General features: G+C 42.0%; 1 protein-coding gene across 3 annotated transcripts in view; it reads left to right on the plus strand.

The window, feature by feature from the left end:
• Positions 1 to 21,350, plus strand: part of LOC145518914 (uncharacterized) — a 233,708-nt gene that overhangs the window by 159,152 nt on the left and 53,206 nt on the right. For all 3 annotated transcript variants that reach the window (XM_081524187.1, XM_081524186.1, XM_081524188.1), the window contains one exon: positions 20,561 to 20,776. In XM_081524187.1, the coding sequence (XP_081380313.1) occupies positions 20,561 to 20,776 (216 nt within the window). The remainder of the gene's footprint in view (positions 1 to 20,560; positions 20,777 to 21,350) is intronic.

The raw sequence follows: 21,350 nt of genomic DNA on the forward strand, positions 1-21,350 counted from the left end.
ATACAACTTCATTCAGAACAAGAAGGCTTTCAAATTAAGAGTAAATGATTTAAAGACAAGCCACTGACTCAGAGAAAATATTTGCAAAACTAATATCAGATAAAGGACTTGTACCCACAGTATACCAAAAATTCTTAAAATCCACCCAATAAGAAAAGGAACAACCTAATTAAAAAGTAGGCATAACTACTGTAGAATTTTATATAAATAGAACCCTGCTGTATATGTACCCCTTTGTGTCTGCATTATCTTGCTCATTGTTTGTGGTATTTATCCATGTAGTTGAATGTATCAGTAGTTTGTTCCTTTGTGAATTTTTCCATTTACATACCACAACTGATCAATTTAGGGACACTGGTTTTCTTCAGTTTGGGAATAAGAATGCTATAGATATCAAAACAATTAAAAAATGTAGGCATAAGATCTGAACAGACATTCAAGCCAAATCATATTAGAAGAGACAAAGAAGGACACTTTATAAGAGCCACATTCTACAATATAAATTTTTTTTAAGTAACTGAGTTTATATTCTTTATTCACCAATCGACAAAACTTCAGAAGAAAAGTTTGGTCACATATTGTGCTAATGAAGGTGTGGAGAAACAAATCCGCTCATACAGTGTTGGCAAGAGAAAAAACATGATGTGTACTCTGTGAAGGACAGTGTAACAATAGTCATCAAAATTACAAATCACGTATCCTTTCTTAGACCTGGTGATTGTTTTCTGGAAATTTTACCTACAGATATCCTCAGACATGTACAATAATGGAGTAAATAAGGAGATTATAATTGCAGCAATTTTTTTATAATAGCAAAAGGTTGGAACAACTAGATGCCTATCAGTAGGGAACAGCTTAAATAAATAATGCCGCACCCCACAATGAAACAGAATGCTGCCATTGTATAGAATGAGGAACTCTTATGTACTGATGAAGAGTGATGATCAAGATAGGAGATTTTAAAAAGCAAGGTGCACTGCTGTGTCCTAGCATGTCACCTTTTGTGGAAAAATATGCATGTGTACATATAGAGTATCTGCAGAAGGAGACACCCCATAAGCTGGCAGCATCCGTCAGGGATGGGGAAGTGGGAGGCTGGGGCACTGCGGCAGGAGGAAGACGTCATTATCAGCCTCTACTCTTTTGTTTCTATTCTGAAAAAAAGGTGATATAAAACAATTTAAAAATAAAGAAGGCGAAAGGGTATACAATACACTTGGGGATGCTTCCATTTACCCTGTTTTTAAACGCTGATCTTTAAAGTGTTGGTTAGCTCTAGTTATCTGGACAATTTAATTATGTAGAACACCTCATTTCCTGACGATGCTGGATGAATAAGGCAGTGCTCTGGTTTGCTGACTTATGCACAATTACAAAGTTAACATTATCATCACAGCACAAAAGAGATTGGAATTTAGAACAAAGGCGGTGATACTTTTTAACAAGACATGATGGCAGAAGGAGAATGGATGAAGTGGAGAGAGTCTGTAACCCTCACACTGATTGAGGGATGAAGGCCTAATGAACCAAATCTATGAGCCTCTGTGAAGTGCAGTACTTCTGCATGTAATAGGCCAGGCTTCTGTTCCCAAAACGGCAAAGGCAGTTGCTGCCTTTGTAAGAGACGCTTTGTTAGTCGCTAGTGTTGACAGGGAGAGTAGCGTTTGGTGCTTACAGGTGCTTTGGAGGGACTGCAAAGAAGGCAAGGGCATAATTTCTGGCCCCGGGAGAAGCCTGGCCCTGTCTACCGGACACAGCTCAGGACTTGGGAATGCAAGCAAAGCTTACTGATCACATATAAACGCTAGCAACGTCCTTGAAAGAATAGAGCAGAAGCTGACCATCAGGCTGATATAGATTGCAGAAATATCCTTCACCATGCTAAAGATCTGGATGTTTCATATGGAAACTCAGATTTCTTTTTTCAGCTATCTTGAAACGTTGGAAAATCTAATGATACAGGGCCTGATTTTCTTGCATGGTAACACCCACTGGAGCTGAGCAGGGACTGTCCTCTTTATTTGGGACTTAAGCTTTATGTGGGACAATTAACCATGGTCGCCAGTGCTCCCTGGTACCCTACACCTGGTCTGTCCCTCTCAGCTACTTGCTTGGTCTCTGCAGGCATTGCAATTTGCAAGTCCTGGTCCAGAATCAGGAAGAGTTAGTTTGGGAAAGTGTCTCAGATGTAGGAGATTCTTGAACAGACTTTGAAAAACAAAAGAGAGTGGCCTGGTGGATTGGGTGTGCAAGACATTTTAGAAGGAAGATTCCTAGAAGACCAGACTGTTTCCTCTTGACCAAAAATTGGGCCAATCACAAGGTGTCTGTGCTTTAGAAAAATCCAGATGGTGTTGGCTGAGCAAGGTCTTCCCTCTTACTCTGTGCTAGGAGCACTTTAGTGGACAAGACAGTTTTCTGTCACAGACAGCTTATAGCCTACTCATGGAGGTGACCAGTCCACGGGAAAACACACTGCTACATGTAGATTATAGTGAAAGGCACAGACAGAGTATTGTTGTCATAGAGAATTACAATGAAAGTGTCAGGGAGGGAACATGGAAGCTGAGGAAAGAATGTGATCAAGAAGATGTGAGGTGGAAGGAACAGCATGTGTGAAGGCCCTGTGGTGGGAGAACCTGGAGTATTCCCAAGACTGGAGGAGAACCCAGCATGTCCAGAGCGCGGTGAGGAAAGAGGGAAGTGGCATGAGATGATGCCGGAGGAGGAGGACCCTCTGACTGAAGGTTGGAGCTAGAGTCTACCCTGAGAGGAAGCTGTGAGGGGTTTTAAGGACAGGAATGACTTGAATCTATTTACATGTCAAAGTTACTTAAGAGATCAGCCTGGGAGGAGCAACGCAGCTCCACACAGAAGGAAGACAGAAGGCGTGTACCACCATGGGCGGAGGCACCTGGTATTGGCTTGTTTGCCCTTTCAGCCGCCCACCATTGGCCCCAGGGCCCTGTCAGCAGCCCCTCCTGGTGGGACAGAGGTCCACCCCACTACTTTATTTTGGGTTGTTTTTTTTTTTTCATCTCTACCCTTGGTGGTCATGTTTTAAAATTTCCCTAGAACAGAATACGAAGGGAGTGGTGATTTCCTCTGTCTCTTCCTCCTTCCCCTGCAAGCTCCCTCAGTGCCCCACCTCACACACGCACACACCTGCAGATGTGCACACACGGTGGTCTTTGGGCACCTCAGGATGGCAGCGCAGGTGGAAGGGCTCTGCTTGGCTGGAGCGAGGCAGGCCAACCTGAGCTGGGCAGCAATGGACGGCAGTTAGGTAAAGCAGGGCTGATTGGTAGTGGGCCTTGAAGTCCGAGACTCGAAGAGTTTTATTATGATTTGAGAGGCAGCTAGGAGCCTTTACGGGCATGTGAGGAGGAGAGCAGTGTGATCCAAGTAACACTGGAGGAAGATGATTCTCGATGATGTGTGTCCAATAGATGAGAGGGAACCCGCACAGGCTGGGGGAGAGGGAGCTAACTGGGTCCAGCTGTGCAGTGATTACAGTTTGGACCAAAGGTGTGAAAAGGAGAAGGGAGACAGAAGCATAAATGCCAGGATTTAATGCAGGACTGGGAGTATCTCCGGGTGTGCATTGCTGATGGGAGATGTGGGTGCAAAGATGAGGTGAATAAGAAACTGGAAACTTATTTGACAGTGACATGGGAACTAGGCATGGATTTGAGGGGACAGCCAAGAGAGATGCTTAACAGCTCACTCAAAAGTCCCTTCTGTAGGAAGTCATCCCTTCCTTCCTCCCCCTGCCTTGGGTGCTTAATTACTTTCAGGTGTATATCCACGCCTGTTCTTGTACCATGATGCTGCATTGTAGTATGTCTTTGTCTGTCTACACCTGCTGCTAATCTGCCAGTCTGGAAGACAGAGGCCCCGGTTTACTCCCTTTCTATTCCCAGTGCCTAGTTAGCAGGGGCCTGGCCCATAGTAAGTGTACTCAACATGTTTTACTGAGCGAGTAAGTGAATGAATAGAAACTTTTCAGAGTCATGCCATTGACCCCAGCCACTGGCCAGGGCTGAAAAACGTACACATTTTGTGGCAGCTGCAGCACCCCTTGAACAGTTGTGGAAATCAGGTTACAGCTGGGAGCCACACAAAGCCCCAGCCATTACAGCAACTGACAGGTGGTCATGGAAGGAGGGCTTGGCTCGGCAGACAGGAGGCTGGAGGAGTTAAGATACTGCTGGGGGAATTTGAGATCAAGTTGCAGGGTTGTTTAAACACCTTAGGGTTACAAATGGGCTTTTACTCTTAAAATCCCATCTGTAAATATGTAACCTTCAACTGTCCAAATAGCCCTCTTAGTGTTGTTAACTCCCAGGGTTGGTAGTGGCTGAAGGAACACTCTTATCCTGTACACTCTCATCCTGTTGCTTTCACTGGAATTACGTTTGTGCTATAATGAAATCTGAAACCCGAAAAATACATAAAAATGAACTTTCCCCTACCACATTATGCCACCAGCTAACATCAGATTTTTAGACTTTCTAGATAACGACCTTTTATTCAGCTTTTACTGTGTGCTGAGCATGAATTTTATACACACAAGTTAGCGGCCGTAGGAAAGACTGTACACTCTCATCCTGTTGCTTTCACTGAAATTACATTTGTGTTACAATGAAATCTGAAACCTGAAAGATACATAAAAATGAGCTTTTCCCCTTTCACATTATGCCACCAACCAACATCAACCAAATTATTAGACTTTCTAGATAACTACATTGTAGTCAGCTTTTACTCTGTGCTGAGCATGAATTTTATACACATTACAGTGTTTAAAGTTTACAACAAGTGCAAGAGATGGACACTTGTTCCCGTCTTGTAGATAAGCAACCTTTGGCCCAGGGAAGTTACATTATTTGCCCACTGGGTGTGTGCTATTTTGAGCTTGTCATTTGGCCATGTAGTCTTCCAGCTGCCGACAAGAAACCCAAGCCTGGGGACAAGGAGAGGTGGGGCTTCAAGGAGAACAGAGAGTTGTCTTTCCATGAATAGCACCAACAGGAGCCATTTGAGCAGCCCAGTCCCCCTGGAGAATACACATAGAGGGAGACAACCAACTGCTCAAATGGCTCTTTCCAGCAGGTCCTCAGGAGATTCTAGGGAAGAGGAAGAGGAGACAGCCAAAGGACCTTCCCAAGTCCCTCTAGAGCCTTAACACACTGTTAGCAGGACTTCCACCTTCTGCTTCTATTTCTTTTTGCCTGTTCCTTTCCTAACCACCCACCCCTGTAGATAAATAGATTGGATGACAGCAATGTTTTCAATTCAGATGTTCATTTAGTTGGAACTTGGAGAAGTCTGAGTATGAGTCTATCTAGAGTCTGAAATCTAGATGAGAGCATCACAGCTACTTCAGAAAAGGATAAGATATAGAAGGAGTATAATAGTGGCAATGACAGAGGAGCATTTAATCTGCTTTCTGAGAAGCCAAGGAAACCCAATGAATGGCACAACAAGACTGCACTTTTGGGGTGGTTTTTTTGTCATGCCCAAAGGTCTTGGAAAATTGCCATTGCCCAAGGCCACTCACAACAGCAACAGTAAAACAATGGAGAGGCAAGAAGGTGAATCTGGACTTCAGCGTGTTACTCTCCAAATGGTGGCTGCAGAAATTCAATTGATAGTTTTAAACTGAACTTTTCCAAAACTCAAAAGTGATGCAGGTTATATATTTGGTGAGAGCTATTTTGCTGATAATATTAGAAGTTAAAAGATTCTGGGAGACAATTTAGTTCAAACTCCTCATTTTAAAGCCCAGAAAACTGATATTCAGAAAGGAGAAGCAACTTGCTCTTGGTTATACAACCAGACAATTGACATTCTGGGGCTTGAAACTAAGTTTCCTATATGTTCTGCTGGAATTTTCCCCCCAGGGGACATAGGAGAGTTCAGCATCCAAATAAAAACATTGTCTCAGCATGACCTTCAAGGCAGTGATTTTTTGGTTCCTTGTTTTTCATTGAAGTCAAGGCAGCTCAGACCAAGTGGAACATTCTGGAAGCCTATTCCTAGTTGGAAACACTTGGTCAATTAGGACTAAGTGTTGCTCCAGACCCTGCCCGTGTGCTGAGGGAGTTGGGTCTTTTATTTCTGTTAGTTTGGATGGTTAATGATGTGAATATATATCTAGTTAGTTCACTCAGCATTTATATCAGACCTAATGGGTAATATTACTTACTTATTTCCTTACTGCCCATTGAAGGGTCAACAATTGCCAGTAACTTTTGCATGAGGAGAACTGCAAATTGTTCGTGCAAGCATGGCATCTGCTTTATTTTTTATTTTTATTTTTTTCAAAAATATTTATTTGTTTTGGGCTGTGCTAGGTCTCCATTGCTGTGCCCAGGCTTTCTCTAGTTGCGGCAAGTGAGGGCCACTCTCTAGTTGCGTTGAGAGGGTGGCTCCTCACTGTGGTGGCTTCTCTTGATGTGGAGCACAGGCTCTGGGGCACACAGGCTTTTCAGTAATTGTGGTACATGGGCTCAGTAGTTGTGGCGCACTGGTTCATCTGCCCCATGGCATGTGGGGTCCTCCCCGACCTGGGATTAAACTGGTGTCCCCTGCACTGCAAGATAGATTCTTAACCACTGGACCACCAGGGAAGCCCTGCTTTTTTTTTTTTAATATCTATTTTTATTTATTTGGCCACACAGGGTCTTAGCTGCAGCACACAAGATCTTTGGTCTTCAATCTTGGTTGCAGCATGCGGGATCTTTAGTTGCTACATGTGAACTCTTCAGTTGCAGCTTGTGGGGTCCTGACCAGGGATCACACCAGGGCCCCTGCATTGGGAGCATGGATTCTTAACCACTGGACCACCAGGGAAGTCCAAGCCTTGTTATTTTGAATGCTTTATATTTTCTTTACTTAGATTTGAAACAGTATACATGCCCTTGGCACACACACATCTCTCGTATTTTTCATCCTGGCATGTGGATTGAGTGTACCGTATAGAGTTGAAAAATCACTTGATATGTTCCATGCTCCCAGGTTTCACTTTTCGCTGCCTGATTCTGGGAGGTCCCAAGCCAACCCTCCAACAGGGGACTGAACCCAGGCAGCCCAGAGACCTGTGACCAGAGGTTTCGAGATACAGAGAGCCCTGTCAGTTACCCTGATCAGGGACCCACACTGTTCCCAGAGCTTTGCCCAAAGCAAAATTCCCCACCCTACCTTTGATGACTCTCCAGCCAACTAGACAATGGCTTCATTTTGCTAATAGTGATCTGGGTTGGGATTTCTCATTATTTTTATTTCCTGAAGGCCAACAGCTACATATTCTGTGGGAATCAAACAAGAAAAGAGGGCAAGTTGATATGCAATTTTCCCAGCTTCTATTTTCCTTCCAAGTGCAAATTCCCTGGCTGGGGTCTACCTGGACAGCCCGCAGGAATTTGGACCTGAGTGAAAGAGAAAACAGCTAGAGGGACCACCTGAATACTCCAAGAGAAGGTGCTGCCCAGTAATCACAAAGCACTGAGTGCAGGGGACTTAATGGTTCGAGTTCTTTCGGCGACTCTGGAACTGCTCTTCCCAGCCCTCCTCTCAAATCCTCTCCCTTTACTGTCTGGCAAGGACTTCCTGGCATGGAATGTTCTCTGTTATCCTAGAAACAGGTCAGAGCTTCTTTTCATCCTGGATACAAATTTGCATGGTTTAAAAAATAAATCAAAAAACGGCTCATTGGAACAGACTTTCCAAAAGGCAATATGTATCAAAAGCCAAAGACAATTAAATTCTGGGGGATTTATCTTAAAGGAGCAATCAGATTTCTACATAGTGTTCTAAATACTAGATGTTCATTAGAGTGTTGTTTACCTGAAAGCAATGGGATTCCAGAATTTCTAGAGTAGGGTCAGGCAGCATCTCTCCCACCAGAGGGGCATTTGCACCCACTGGTTTGAGAGGCTGAACACAAGGCTAAATGAAGAGCTGAAGAGCTTCTTGAGGATAAACTATTTGAAACATTGTCCTTTTTTTGAGGTTCAGACATATCAGGTATGTCTGGTGAGTGTGGCCCCAGTGAAAACTAGACTGGGGGGATCCTAGGATGAATTTTATCATAGAGGAGAAAGCAAGCCAGGCTGAGCCAAAGGGCCTAGTCTTGGAAGGAAGCAGTGTGGTAAACACAGCATGTTGGCTGATGCCAGTACTTGAACCAATTCCTCTACTAGTGACTGACCATTCTGGCTTGTAGGGGACTGGGAGCTCCCTGGAACATGGGAATTGTGTTACTAAAATCAGGAACATCCCCGCAAAGTGGAATGGTTGGTCATCCTCCTCCTACTAGGGAAGTGGGGTGGGCCCCCAGAGAGAGAAGCCGTGCGAGAACCAGGGTGTGTGTCCCTTACACTAGACAGTCGGGCTTTGAGCAATCTCCCAATGGGACCCTAGCCGATCATAGTATATATACACGTTCCCTCTTACTGTCAGGAGTGGTAGAGCAATACAGTCAATTTTCAAGTGCATTGATGGTATTTTGGTTACGTTAACATTTGAAATAACAGATTTTCAGGACATGGTGATGACTTGGTAAGACAACAGAAGCAAAGTTCAACTTGAAGCATATCCCTGTGGAGCTGTCAGGCATGGAGTGAGTCTGCCGGCCATGGAGGCAAGCAGTAGCCAGGAATGACCCGCTGACAAAATGAGCACTCCTGTAGACTCTCAAAGTGAAAGTGTTAGTCACTCAGTCATGTCCAACTCTTTGTGACCCCAGGGACTGTAGCCCACCGGGCTCCTCTGTCCTGGAATTCTCCGGGCAAGAACACTGGAGTGGGTTGCCATTACTTTCTCCAGGGGATCTTCCTGACCCAGGGATTGAAGCCAGGTCTCCTGCATTGCAGGCAGATTCTTTTACATCTGAGCCACCAGGGAAGCCCCCTATAGACTCTGGGAAATATTTAAAGAGGAAGACTTTGAAAACCATGAGAGTTGAGGCCCTAGAGTTACTAAATTTTGGAAATCAATGTTACTGAGACTATACTTGTACTCACTGGCTAGTAGAGCCTGAGATATTCATATCACATTTATGAGTAAAAAATTAAAACAGTCTGATAATAGAAAATTGATTAAATAAACTATGGTATTTATTAGTCATTTGGAATGGAGATATGAATGTATTTATAGACATGCAAAGAGGGTCACAGTATTATTGAGCAGAATAAAATCAGTATGTAAAATATATACCTTACTTTATTACAGGATGTCTACATTTTTAATTTAGGTGCACATATATGGACAACCAAAAGAGTCTAGAAGATTAACAATGAAATAGACTCTGGATAGTAGGATTTTAGGTCAGTTACAGTATTTTTCAATTTTATAATTTTTCTAAAAGAGCGTACATAACCTGTGCTGCACACACACGTAAACCACCTGCACGTGCCAGACAGTGGCAGTTTCCTAAAACCTTTTTATAGAAGAGGCATCATGTCTACAGGTTTAAGATGTGTTCAGACTGAGTACTGACACCTTGGCTATTATATTCATACAGAGCATGTCAGGAGAAGGAAATGGCACCCCACTCCAGTATTCTTGCCTGGAGAATTCCGTGGATGGAGGAGCCTGGTGGGCTGCAGTCCACGGGGTCGCAGAGATGGACACGACTGAGCAACTTCACTTTCACTTTTCACTTTCATGCACTGGAGAGGGAAATGGCAACCCACTCCAGTGTTTTTGCCTGGAGAATCCCAGGGACGGGGGAGCCTGGTGGGCTGCCGTCTATGGGGTCGCACAGAGTCAGACACGACTGAAGTGACTTAGTGGCAGCAGCAGAGCATGTCACCTTTAGGCCTGAACTAAGAAGTATATGGATTTTGAGGCGCTAAGTGAGAAACCTGTATGCAGATCAGAAAGCATCAGTTAGAATTGGACATAAAACAACAGACTGGTTCCAAATAGGAAAAGGAGTACATCAAGGCTGTATATTGTCGCCCTGCTTATTTAACTTATATGCAGAGTACATCATGAGAAACGCTGGGCTGGACGAAGCACAAGCTGGAATCAAGATTGCCGGGAGAAATATCAATAATCTCAGATGTGCAGATGACACCACCCTTATGACAGAAAGTGAAGAAGAACTAAAGAGCCTCTTGATGAAAGTGAAAGAGGAGAGTGAAAAAGTTGGCTTAAAGCTGAACATTCAGAAAACTAAGATCATGGCATCCGGTCCCATCACTTCCTGGCAGATAGATGGGCAAACAGTCGAAACAGTGGCTGACTTTATTTTTCTGGGCTCCAAAATCACTGCAGATGGTGATTGCAGCCATGAAATTAAAAGACGCTTACTCCTTGGAAGGAAAGTTATGACCAACCTAGACAGCATATTACAAAGCAGAGACATTACTTTGCCAACAAAGGTCCGTCTAGTCAAGGCTATGGTTTTTCCAGTGGTCATGTATGGAAGTGAGAGTTGCACAGTGAAGAAAGCTGAGCGCCAAAGAATTGATGCTTTTGAACTGTGGTGTTGGAGAAGACTCTTGAGAGTCCCTTGGACAGCAAGGAGATCCAACCAGTCCATCCTAAAGGAGATCAGTCCTGGGTGTTCATTGGAAGGACTGATGTTGAAGCTGAAACTCCGATACTTTGGCCACCTCATGCAAAGAGCTGACTAATTGGAAAAGACCCTGATGCTGGGAAGGATTAGGAGCAGGAGGAGAAGGGGACAACAGAGGATAAGATGGCTGGATGGCATCGCCGACTCGATGGACATGGGTTTGGGCGGACTCCGGGAGTTAGTGATGGACAGGGAGGCCTGGCGTGCTGTGGTTCATGGGGTTGCAAAGAGTTGGACACGACTGAGCGACTGAACAGAAGGGAAACAAAAGCATATATTAAGTTCTCATGACCATCTAGGTTCAGAAATTGGGGAATAAAGAAGTTAGAACTCCTCTTGCATTTCATTGGCAAAGGTTTCTTCCATACCCGAAATTTCTTGAGCCACAGGCCTGGTGGGCTGGCTGGGAAGGCAGCACATGACAGAGGCCTAACCAGACTGGGGGGTGGCGAGGGGCTCTGGGCATGTTTGCCTGAGAAGAGCGTGGGCCGGGGGAGGGGTGCTGCAGGCTCTGCCTGGACGAGAGCCCTCCGTCTGTCATCTCAGAGCCTGGCAAGGGATGGGCAGGAAGCAGGCCCTCACTATGGGCTTGTAGCATTCATTAGACGATACCAACAGCCACCAGATGCCAGGGGTGCTTTATTGTGCTTTCTAGCTCAGCATTTTGCCAGACACTTTATATAAACATATATATCCCCATTTTAAAGATAAAAAAGTGGGGCTCCATGTGGTTTAATAACTTCACCGCCACTCTGCATCCCTGATGATATTATGCCAGGGGTATTTGTTATCCTAGATTTGCCATCCCTCTGTGTTCCCAGCCTGGAGAAGTAATCAAAATGGGGTAGCAAAGTAGCTGTTCCGGGAAGGGACGCCACGCTGGCTTTATGTGCTCGGATGCTGTGCAACGCTTGCTAATGGCCCAGACAGTGGAAATGAGAGGACTCAGAAGCTCCTCCTCTTGTCATCTGTAACATGCCTTTACTCTTGATGAGCAGAATGCCAAGAGCTTAGAATTGCATACTTAACTGAAGCTCATCCAAACCTCTTTGGTCTGGATAGTGGGCTGGAAATCAAACTCCTGCTGAGAGTTTGTAGTTCAATCAAGTCAAAAAATTACATGAAGCTCAGTTTTTTAAATACATCTTTTTTCAATATGATTGAAGAATTACTTCAGTCTTCAGTTTCTACTAGCTAGCCCACATTTTCTCCATTCCTCACCTGGCATCCAGAAGTGCACAGAAATCTGTTCTAAAAGACTTCACTGTATTGAAGCTGCTAAGGAAAGGACACTTGCTTAAAATACTCGATCCATCGGAGTTTTAAAAGAGTTAGACTGACTTCACTCCACGGAAATATAGAGAATTTTTCATTAAAGTTGTGCCCCCTGAATTCTTTAAAATATGATACCATTTGTAAAAGCTACAACTTAGAACACAGTAACTCCTTAAAGTAAAACAGTTCTCCATAGAAAAGGTGGGAAGGGAGGGAAGGAGGGAGGAAGGAGAAGTGTAGTCAATCACATAAGTGGTGGCACCTGTTACAACTTTAGATCACTAAATTTAGGCACTAACTCATGTGAAAAGTCATCTTCTACTGTGTATAGAGGAAGAGGGGGAAACGTATATAAAACATAGGAGTATCCAAATAATTTACATTCTTAAAGTGATGAGGGTTTCTGGAAATATCAGTAAACACAATCATGCTCTTCGGAAGGATGGACCTCAGTGCAAACAACTGCCTTTTTGATGACCTGATGCAGTATAGAAACTTAAGAGTTGGAAGCAGCAGTCCAGAAACCATACAATTTTAAATCCAGGTATTTCTCAACTTTTCTGTTGAGGTGTCTAAGGCAACTGTGAAGGGAATTCAGTTCCTCACGCATCCTAAAACTGCAAACTTGCCTCTAGTCTCTCCGAATATGCATGAACCTCACCCATATTTACCTAGGCCAATACCTCCCTCCTCTTATTGCCTTCTCTCTAATATTTTTTGTCTTTTAAAATTAATATTTCCCTGTAGAAAATAATCAGGTCTTCTCTTGCCCCGAATTCAAATTGTTCAAGTTTCTCAGAGTATTGGAACAAGCACATATCCTAGCACTGAGCTATGCCCGCCTCTTCTTTCACAGGTGAGGAAATGGATAGAGTAGTTAAGAGATATATCTACAGTCATGGAATGATTTTCTGCAAATTAAAGAATAGTATGGACTACGTAGAATGACTGGTCTTTGAAATAACACAGACTGCATACGAGTCCCAGACCTATCCTTTGCCCTGTAGCCTTAGGCAGATCCATATAATCACAGTCTCTACAATGCCATCTGTAAAATGGGGATAATAAAATATATATTAAGGGTTGTTATGTGGACTAAATGACAGCTAGAGAATGTCTGGCCTATGATAGGCTTTCCATAAATGTCAACTTCCTTTCTTTAAAAAGACAAGGCATCAAAAGAAGTAAAATATTTAAGAGATTAAAATGGCCAAAATTCCTAATTTATTTTTAGCCACACGTAAGTGAGGCAAAATTTCTATTCTGAACTGATTTCTGTAATTCTTATCATCTTCTAAAACTGTGCATCTCCACAGGGATGTCCTAAAAATATTTCCACCAACGTCAGAACCTAGGATTCTTGTGCTTCCCTTCTGGAGCCTGGAAAGTGCTTTTCCCTGGCACTGGGGGGAGGCAGGGACCTCCTTGACACTGGCCTGTATTACTCAGGACATAGCTCAAGATTCAGAGAATGGTCTCCTGATAAGATTCACATAGTAATCATAGAAAATCAGGCTAAACACTTGGTAGAATCAGGAAAATTATAAGATGGATGTACTGACGTGAATATGAAACATAGCCTGTTCTTCAAAGTGAGAAAGACAAAAAGAAACTGGCAATTATCGCCCTGTAAACATCTTATCCAGCCATAATAATTGTGTGTGTGTGTGTGTGTGTGTGTGTCCATGTGTGTGTTTAAGTATCAGAAAGTGATGATATATAAGTGGCTTAGGCTTCAAAGAAACAAATCATGCCAGCACAATAGCTTTTTTTTTTTTTTTGACAGAGTTATGAATAGATGAAGGGGAAATGTAAGAGACGTAATATATCTTATGTTGGTAAAGATTTGATATGTCTCAGGAAATTTTATTTGCAAAATTAGCTACAAGATCATAAAGAAAGGTTATTGATAAATTACAAAGTATCTAGTTGTAGGAAGGTGCAGAGATGGCTGTCGGGGATGGTCTAATTTAACGCCTTTATCATTAATTTGGATGAGGGAGTGAATGTCTCTTTGTGTTCATGAAAATTGCAGGTTATACTAAATCAGGACATGGTGTGAACACTGATCAGCCAGAGACTGACACAAAGAGGTCCCCAAAGAAGGACAAATTGGACAGAAGCAGGAGCCAAGTGAGAAAAACAGAATTTTTAGGTCTGTTTTGATTTACCTTTTCTTATAGTGAACAGAAATGAGAACTTCATAGCAAAGTAGAACCACACAGACTTAGACGAGAAGATGGACAACAGAAAGGAATCTGTTAGATGCTGTCGTGGGTACTCACATTTGCTGGGGGCCTGCTGAGTGCCAAGTTCTAAATTCGGACTTCACTCTGTTAGCAGGTGCCATCTATGGGGTCGCACAGAGTCAGACATGACTGAAGTGACTTAGCAGCAGCAGCAGCAGAGGAAGCTCAGAGATATTAATATTGAGGATCCCTTCATAGAGGAGGAACTGATTCTGCATAATCTAGTCATTACTCACTAAGTATAATTAGACATAAATTGAACATCCTTGACTTCTTGGAGCTTGAATTCTATAGATTTGCATTTTATCTGTAAGTCTGTGGTCCACTTTGAGTCGTTCTGTAAAAGGTATGGATCAAGGTGAAATTTATTTTGCATAGGGATATCCAGCATCATTTATTGAAAAGACTGTCATTTCCTCCTGAATTGTCTTTGCACCTTTGTCAAAAAACAGTTGTCACATATGTGTGAGTCTGCTTCTGGAATCTTTATCTGTTCCATTGATCTATGTGTTTATTCTTTTGCCAGTAACTCACTGTCTTGATTACTATAGCTTATTGTAATCCTTGAGATCAGCCAGTGTGAATTCTGCAGCTTTCTGCCTTTCCAAAATTGTTTCGGCTAGTTTAGTTCTTTTCTTCTTTCATATAAATATTACAAACAACTTACCAATATTAGTAAAACATCTTCCCGGGATTTTCACTGTGATTTCTTTGAATCTCTAAATCAGTCTGGGGAGAATTAACCTGTTAACAATATTGACACAATCCATGAATACAGTGTATCTCTCCATTTCTTTAAGTTTCTTTGATTTCTCTCATATTTTGTAGTTTTCAAGATATAGATCCTGTACTTAGTGCTATTGCAACTCATGTTGCTATTTTTAACTTCGAATTCTAAATTTTACTACTTACATACAAAAATATAATTAATTTTTGCATATTGGCCATGTACCTTGCAGCCTTGCTGAACTGAGTTATCAGTTTTAGGACCTCTGTTACATTGTCCATATAGGCAATTATGTCATCTGTGAGAGAATTTTATCTTTTCTTTTCCAATCTGTACGCCTTTTATTTCTTTTTATTGCCTTATTTTCCTGGATAGGACTTCTAGTATAATGTTGAAGAGGAATAATTAGAAAACAATTTTTTGCCTTGTTCCCCATATTGGGGCAAAGTATTCCGTCTTCATATATGATGTTAGCCTTCGACTCCGAGAAGAATGCCCTTTATCTTAAGACAGTTTTCCTCTATTCCTAGTTTGCTGAGAAGTTTTAATCATGGATGGATGTTGAATTTTGTCAAGAAAATTTTGCATTCATTTTGAAATCAATGTAGTAGACCATTTGATATTTTCCCACAGCTCTTCTCTACTCTATTCCATTTGTTTATTTACCATTGTTGTTACTCAGTTGCTCAGTCACATCTGACTCTTTGTGACCCCATGGACTGCAGCACACCAGGCTTCCCTGTCCTTCACCGTCTCCCGGAGTTGGCTCAAACTCATGTCCATTGAGTCAGCGATGCCATCCTTATTTACTGTGGCTTTTTCATTTTAAGCATTTCCATGTGGCCTTTGCTTATAGTTTTAATTTCTTTGCTGAAATTACCCACCTTATTCTTGTATATTGTACTCTTTTCCAATTAGAGCCTTTAACATATTAATAATGGTTCTTTCAAATCTCTTGTCCAAAAGTTCCAACATTTGCATCATATCTGAGTCTGTTTCTGTTGTTTGCTTTGTCTCTTTGCAGTGTGTTGTTTTTACTTGCTTTTTCATCTGCCTCATTTTGTTGTTGTTGTTGTTGAAAGCTGGAAATCTTGTGTGGCAGAGTTGAGACTGAGATAAATACTCTGTAAGTAGGCATATCTCTCCTATTGATGCCTTTAGTGTGTAGTTTTGAATCAGTCTATGGAGGAGTTGAGAGGTATTTAGGGTTGCTATGGCTACCTGCAGTGCACCAAAGGCTTCAATTTACTCTTGTGATGACGTGTTTAAGATGGGGGCTGGTTCAATATGGTGTATTTTTCAGTGTCTGCTTCACTCTGAGCATCAGGTCAGTGCTTTTTGCTGCATCTCAGAGAGTCTCTTGCCATGATTTCATAGTTCTCCCAGCAGAATTCCACTGTGACTTGTTACTTGTTAACCTGGTGATGATGACCGGGGTGTTCTCTATTGTTCAGACTTGGCTAGTCACTGTGTCCCCGAGTCTCATGGGTTTTCACTGCCTTCTCAACACTACGGCCTCTTCCTGACGTTTAGAAGTTTATTTTTTCTATTTTATTCCCCAGCTGCAGTGGGCTTTCACTAGTACCTAAGAGTAACAGTATTTGTTGCCCTTCTTCCCACAGTATTAGGCTTATTCTACAAGATCGAGGAGAAGAGATTCTTTCCCACAGCCCTACCATTCACCTCCCACAAACATGCACTTCCAGGGATGCCTTCTCGAGACCCTCATCATTGTTTTTTTGAGTATCTGCTAAAGTTAGTGGGAAAGAGAATACAAGTGGGTGGAAATCTAAAGTCATTGGCAGTTCTATATTCTCTGCGTTACTTGCCTACACTCAGCCTTTGCTATCCTCACTAATTTGTTAACAATTTCACCTAAGTTCTTCTACCAATGTCCAGCTGCATCTGTCCCAGGTGAGAAAGTGTCTTCACATCATCTCTTTGTGGGCATCTGTCATTTGTTAGCTCTTTTAGAGGGTAAAGTGATGTTGTTGTGGATTTGCTGTTTGTCTCGTTTTTGTGTGCGTGTTGATGCTGTTGCTATTGTTTGTGTAGGGATGAGTATGATGCTATTTCTAGCTTCCTGCATTCCCCAGATGGACTAGAAAGTATCTGTTTGCTTTTGATAAGACAACCAGAGAGCTGCCCTGTGTTGGGGACCAGATGTTGTTCTCTGCACTCTGATGGAGAACAGAAAAAATGTACTCCCCTTGAAGGTAAAATGATTCCCACCTTCTGTGTTTATTTGAATCTTTTGATATTTGCTACAGAGTCCATTTTGGATATTTTTCCATTTTTCTCCTCATCAAGTCAATAAAACCCTTAGAAGCTCTCTTGCGTTGAGAGGGTATGTGAATTACTTCATTACAAATTTATTTACCCTGGGTAACACTTCACAGAAGCTTTTCTAAACCATATTTCCCATTTCCCATTTCAAAAGTATAAAGCCAACAGGCTATTCTATTATTTCAAAAAAGAAAAGAAGTCATTCAATTAGTAGTATGTCAGATGAAAGGGACACTTTGAATTGTGGCATCGTTCTGAACATATGAAAAGCCAAGTCTGCACCTGTCATAACTATGGGATGAGGCATGAATATTCTATACATTTCTGATTAATCAAAATCCATGCAAAAGTATCAGTCAGATCAGAAGAGTCAGAACTGATTAAACCATGTTTAGCTTATCTATATTGTCCGGGCATCACACAGATTAGAACAGAAGCCAGTGTGATAGTGTAGGAACAAAAGACTTGTCAACCTGACACTAGTTTAAACACAGAAACAAATGGGATCTTGCAAACCAATTCTGATTAACTCAACCTGACTCTGCCTTGAAAGACATAATGGTTTTATGTTTTTATGATTTTAATGCGGGTATCAGCGCATCTCTTCTCTCCTAAGGTATCTAGACACATAATCTCCAGGTGTTGGGAAATAACATCTTCAATCTGAGAATAACAAGGCCTGCAGTATGCCAGCCACATACAAGAAACTACAGGGCAAACCTGTTTCTGGTGTGATTAAAAGCTCACTTGAAAGGATCTCTTTGCATGTGGAACTTTCCTGGGTAAAGGATAGAGAGCTTCTTTGTCTTCAAAGAGCTTCAAAGGATATACGGGAAAAAAGCGTGTGGAGACTGGAGAAGCAGATGTACGAAGTAAGGAAAGGATTAATGTTTTATACTCAGATGACACGTAGTATCTATAGCCCTTACTCCTTGGTGCCATCCTCCAAATAGAAGCCATTCAGGTAGAATGGGGTAGAACAAAGCCCACCTTGACCTCTCCCATTGCTATTGTGCTGGGCAGGCTGAAGATTGGCTGGTGACTGAGGATTCAAAGGTGGGCCTTAAGTGAGGGCGACTGCAGGGGACAGTCTTCCCAGCTTGGCCTCAGGGGCACTGCAGTGGGCAGAAGTGGTGTGTGGCCTCTGCATGAGAGTACACTGTGTAAACCACTTCTCTGTCATGCCTCTTATTGTCCTATTACCCAACTGAAGATTAAACCGCATATATTCTGAGAAGCAGCAAGGAAAGTTGCATAGACATAAACACAATCCTGCTCTTCCTTTCTGTTTTCTCTCTCCTGAAATCCAGTCCCACCCATTTGGTTCCTGCAGCCCACTCTTCCGGGACCTCAGCAGCCTCTATTCCTTCCTCCTCCATGATGCACGTCAGCATTGGGGACATAGAAGCAGCTGCTAATCCTCCACCCTAGTTGGCAGAGGGTGAGGTGGTGAGCTGTTTCAATAGGACTGTGTACCTTTTTGTAAAATTCCACCTATGGCAAAAGTTAAAAATGCTTTCAATAAAGACACTCTAATTTTTTAAGAAGAGAATAGCTCTTGGGGAAACACAAATTTTAAAATCCACAATTTGTTCATTCCAAGCCAATTACCAATCAGGCCAACAATGAACTTCTAGGTTTCCACAACATCCGTATCATAACAGCTTTCCCCAAACTAGCCAAGATGTAATATTCTCACCTGACATCCCGCCTCTCTTTTTAGTTGACTCAATCACTCCCCTTTCTAATTCACCTTTCTTAAAATCCACAAACTTTATTACAAAGTCAGTGTCCAGGCTTCTCATCTGAAACTTATTTACCATTCACAGGAATACTCATCTATTTGAATTATACTGAAATTCCACTTTGATAAATCCACCGGGGAAATTATGACATTTTAGAGTCAAATTTACCTCAAATTCTCTAGATAAGAGATCCTATTCTTATTCTAGAGTTTGCTTACACTATATCCTATTTTCATCCTAAGTAGATGAAAACATGTTTTAATAATGTTTCTGTAGCATCAGATATATCTCTGGTCCATTTTCCAGAATGTGAGGGGAGGTAAAAAGTGAACTTATGAATGGATAGTGATGAAATTTGTACACATGAAAAGATCAATAATTTATAATGTTAAAAAATTCTTGCTTAAATATTGCTTTAAAAAATTATCTCACCAAAATTAATTAGGGATCTTTAAAGTAAGAAATTTAGGGAATCCCCTGGCAGTCCAGTGATTGGGACTTAATACTCTCACTGCCAAGGGCCCACGTTCAGTCCCTGGTTGGGGAACTAAAATCCCACGAGCCATAGTGTATGGCCAAAAAAAAAAAGAAAGAAATTTAAGTAGTTGACAGAAAACCAGGAGGCAGGGGTAGGGGAGATGGAGTGGATAGGGGAAAAGATGATCATGAAGGTTGTGACACAAGAAATTGGTTTGAATTTTTGTATCTTATGTGTACCAGCAGTAACAATGAAATCAAATGGACTAACATAAAATATATGTGTCAGGATTGAGAAAGCATGGGTCTTGCATGAAATCATGAACATAAAGTAGAATTCAAGTATTATGTCTTAGTGTGGAAAGGTTGCCATGCTATAGCAAGAAATGTCATTTGCTTAGTGAGTAGAGAGGTCCCCTTTGGAGACCATCACCTCAGTTTCATACAGAAGTTAAACATGAGTCTGTTTTCTGTTAGATGTAGTGGACATTGGTGGTGGCCTACCCAGCCTCCAGCTCTGCTTGCTCTGAGATTGCTCAGGCATCCTCCAGGCCTCCGTGTACCTAATCTGACTCAGAGGCACCTGACCCCATGCATCCAGGAGTGAGCCTGATTGGAGAGGTTCATCCTGTTCCTGCAGACCATGGTCAGCAAAGCTTTCCTATAAAGGGCCAGGTAGTAAACATATGAGGCTTCCTGGTCAAACAGTCTCTGCTGCAACTACTAATGCCACTGTAGCATGAAAGCAGAGCAGACAGTGCAAAGATGAGTAGATGTGACTGAGTTCCAAGAAAACTTTGTGGCCACTAAAATTTTCATTTCATATAATTTTCACACCATGAAATATTCTACTTTTGATTTTTTGCCACCATTTAAAAATGTAAAAACCATGTTTAACTAGAAGACTATACAAATACAGATACTAGGTGAAATTTGGCTTTTGAGCTAAAGTCTGCTGACCCTTGCTCTAGCAACCAACATTGTCCAACAGTATTTTCTGAGATAGTAAGTTGACCACATGTGGCTACTGAGCACTTGAAATGTGTCCAGTATGACTGAGGAATTGAATTTTTAATTTTATTTAACTTAAATTATTTAAATGTAGACAATGTAGACAATTGCCTTTAGAGAGTATAATAAGAACTCTCTATTATTTTGATATTTGACTTCTGATACCCTTTAAGCCTCATCCTTCTCTATCCCTTTACCCCAGATCTACGCAAGCTCAGAAGAAAGCCTTGGCGCTCTCTCTTTGGGCACTGATGGATGATTCAAACCACATAGACTCCTGCTCACACCATGTAACGCTCCTACTGGCCCCGCTCCTGACTATAATAAGCAATCAGGCCAGCCTCTTATCCCTGAACTCTCAAGCTGTCTCAACTCTACTACAGAAGGCTGCCCTGCTCTCTCTAGAGACCTCAGTCATGTAAGTTATGAAACTTCATATCCTTGGTGTATGTATATGGCATCATTCTCAGCATCAGGAACCAAATTTTAAGTGAGGGTCCATCTGCCCCTGCAGGCAACCATAAGAGTGAGTCTTCATTATATTGGACAACACAGCTCGGAGAGTATTTATTCAGGTAAGTGACTCAGTTTGGAGTTGGACTGCTGAGAACATGAGAAGTTGGTTAGGGATGTCTAGGAAATTTCTTTTCAATTATTTGGAAATAGTCCTCTGCCTTTGACTCAGTGTAAATATGGAATTCTGTAGTCCATTTGCTGCTGGCATCTATGTTTTTACCTAGAAGGGGTAGAAGCCTTAGAGAATGAAGTTGATCCTGTGATAGGATAATGGGTCTTTAATGACAATATTGAACTTCTGGATCAGCCCCTTCCTGAAGCTGTCCTTCTGTCAGCTTCCAGGATGTGAGCCAACATATTTCTCAATCAGGTTTCTGTTAATTACAGAAAGCATTCTAACATATATCATTGATTCTTAAAAGTACAATTTCTCCCTCAATTTTAAAATCTCTAAAACTAGAATGAGTCTTATAATC

The sequence above is a fragment of the Giraffa tippelskirchi genome, chromosome 8 (assembly GCF_054371585.1).
Source record: "Giraffa tippelskirchi isolate mGirTip1 chromosome 8, T2T-mGirTip1v1.2.pri, whole genome shotgun sequence".
NCBI lineage: Eukaryota > Metazoa > Chordata > Mammalia > Artiodactyla > Giraffidae > Giraffa > Giraffa tippelskirchi.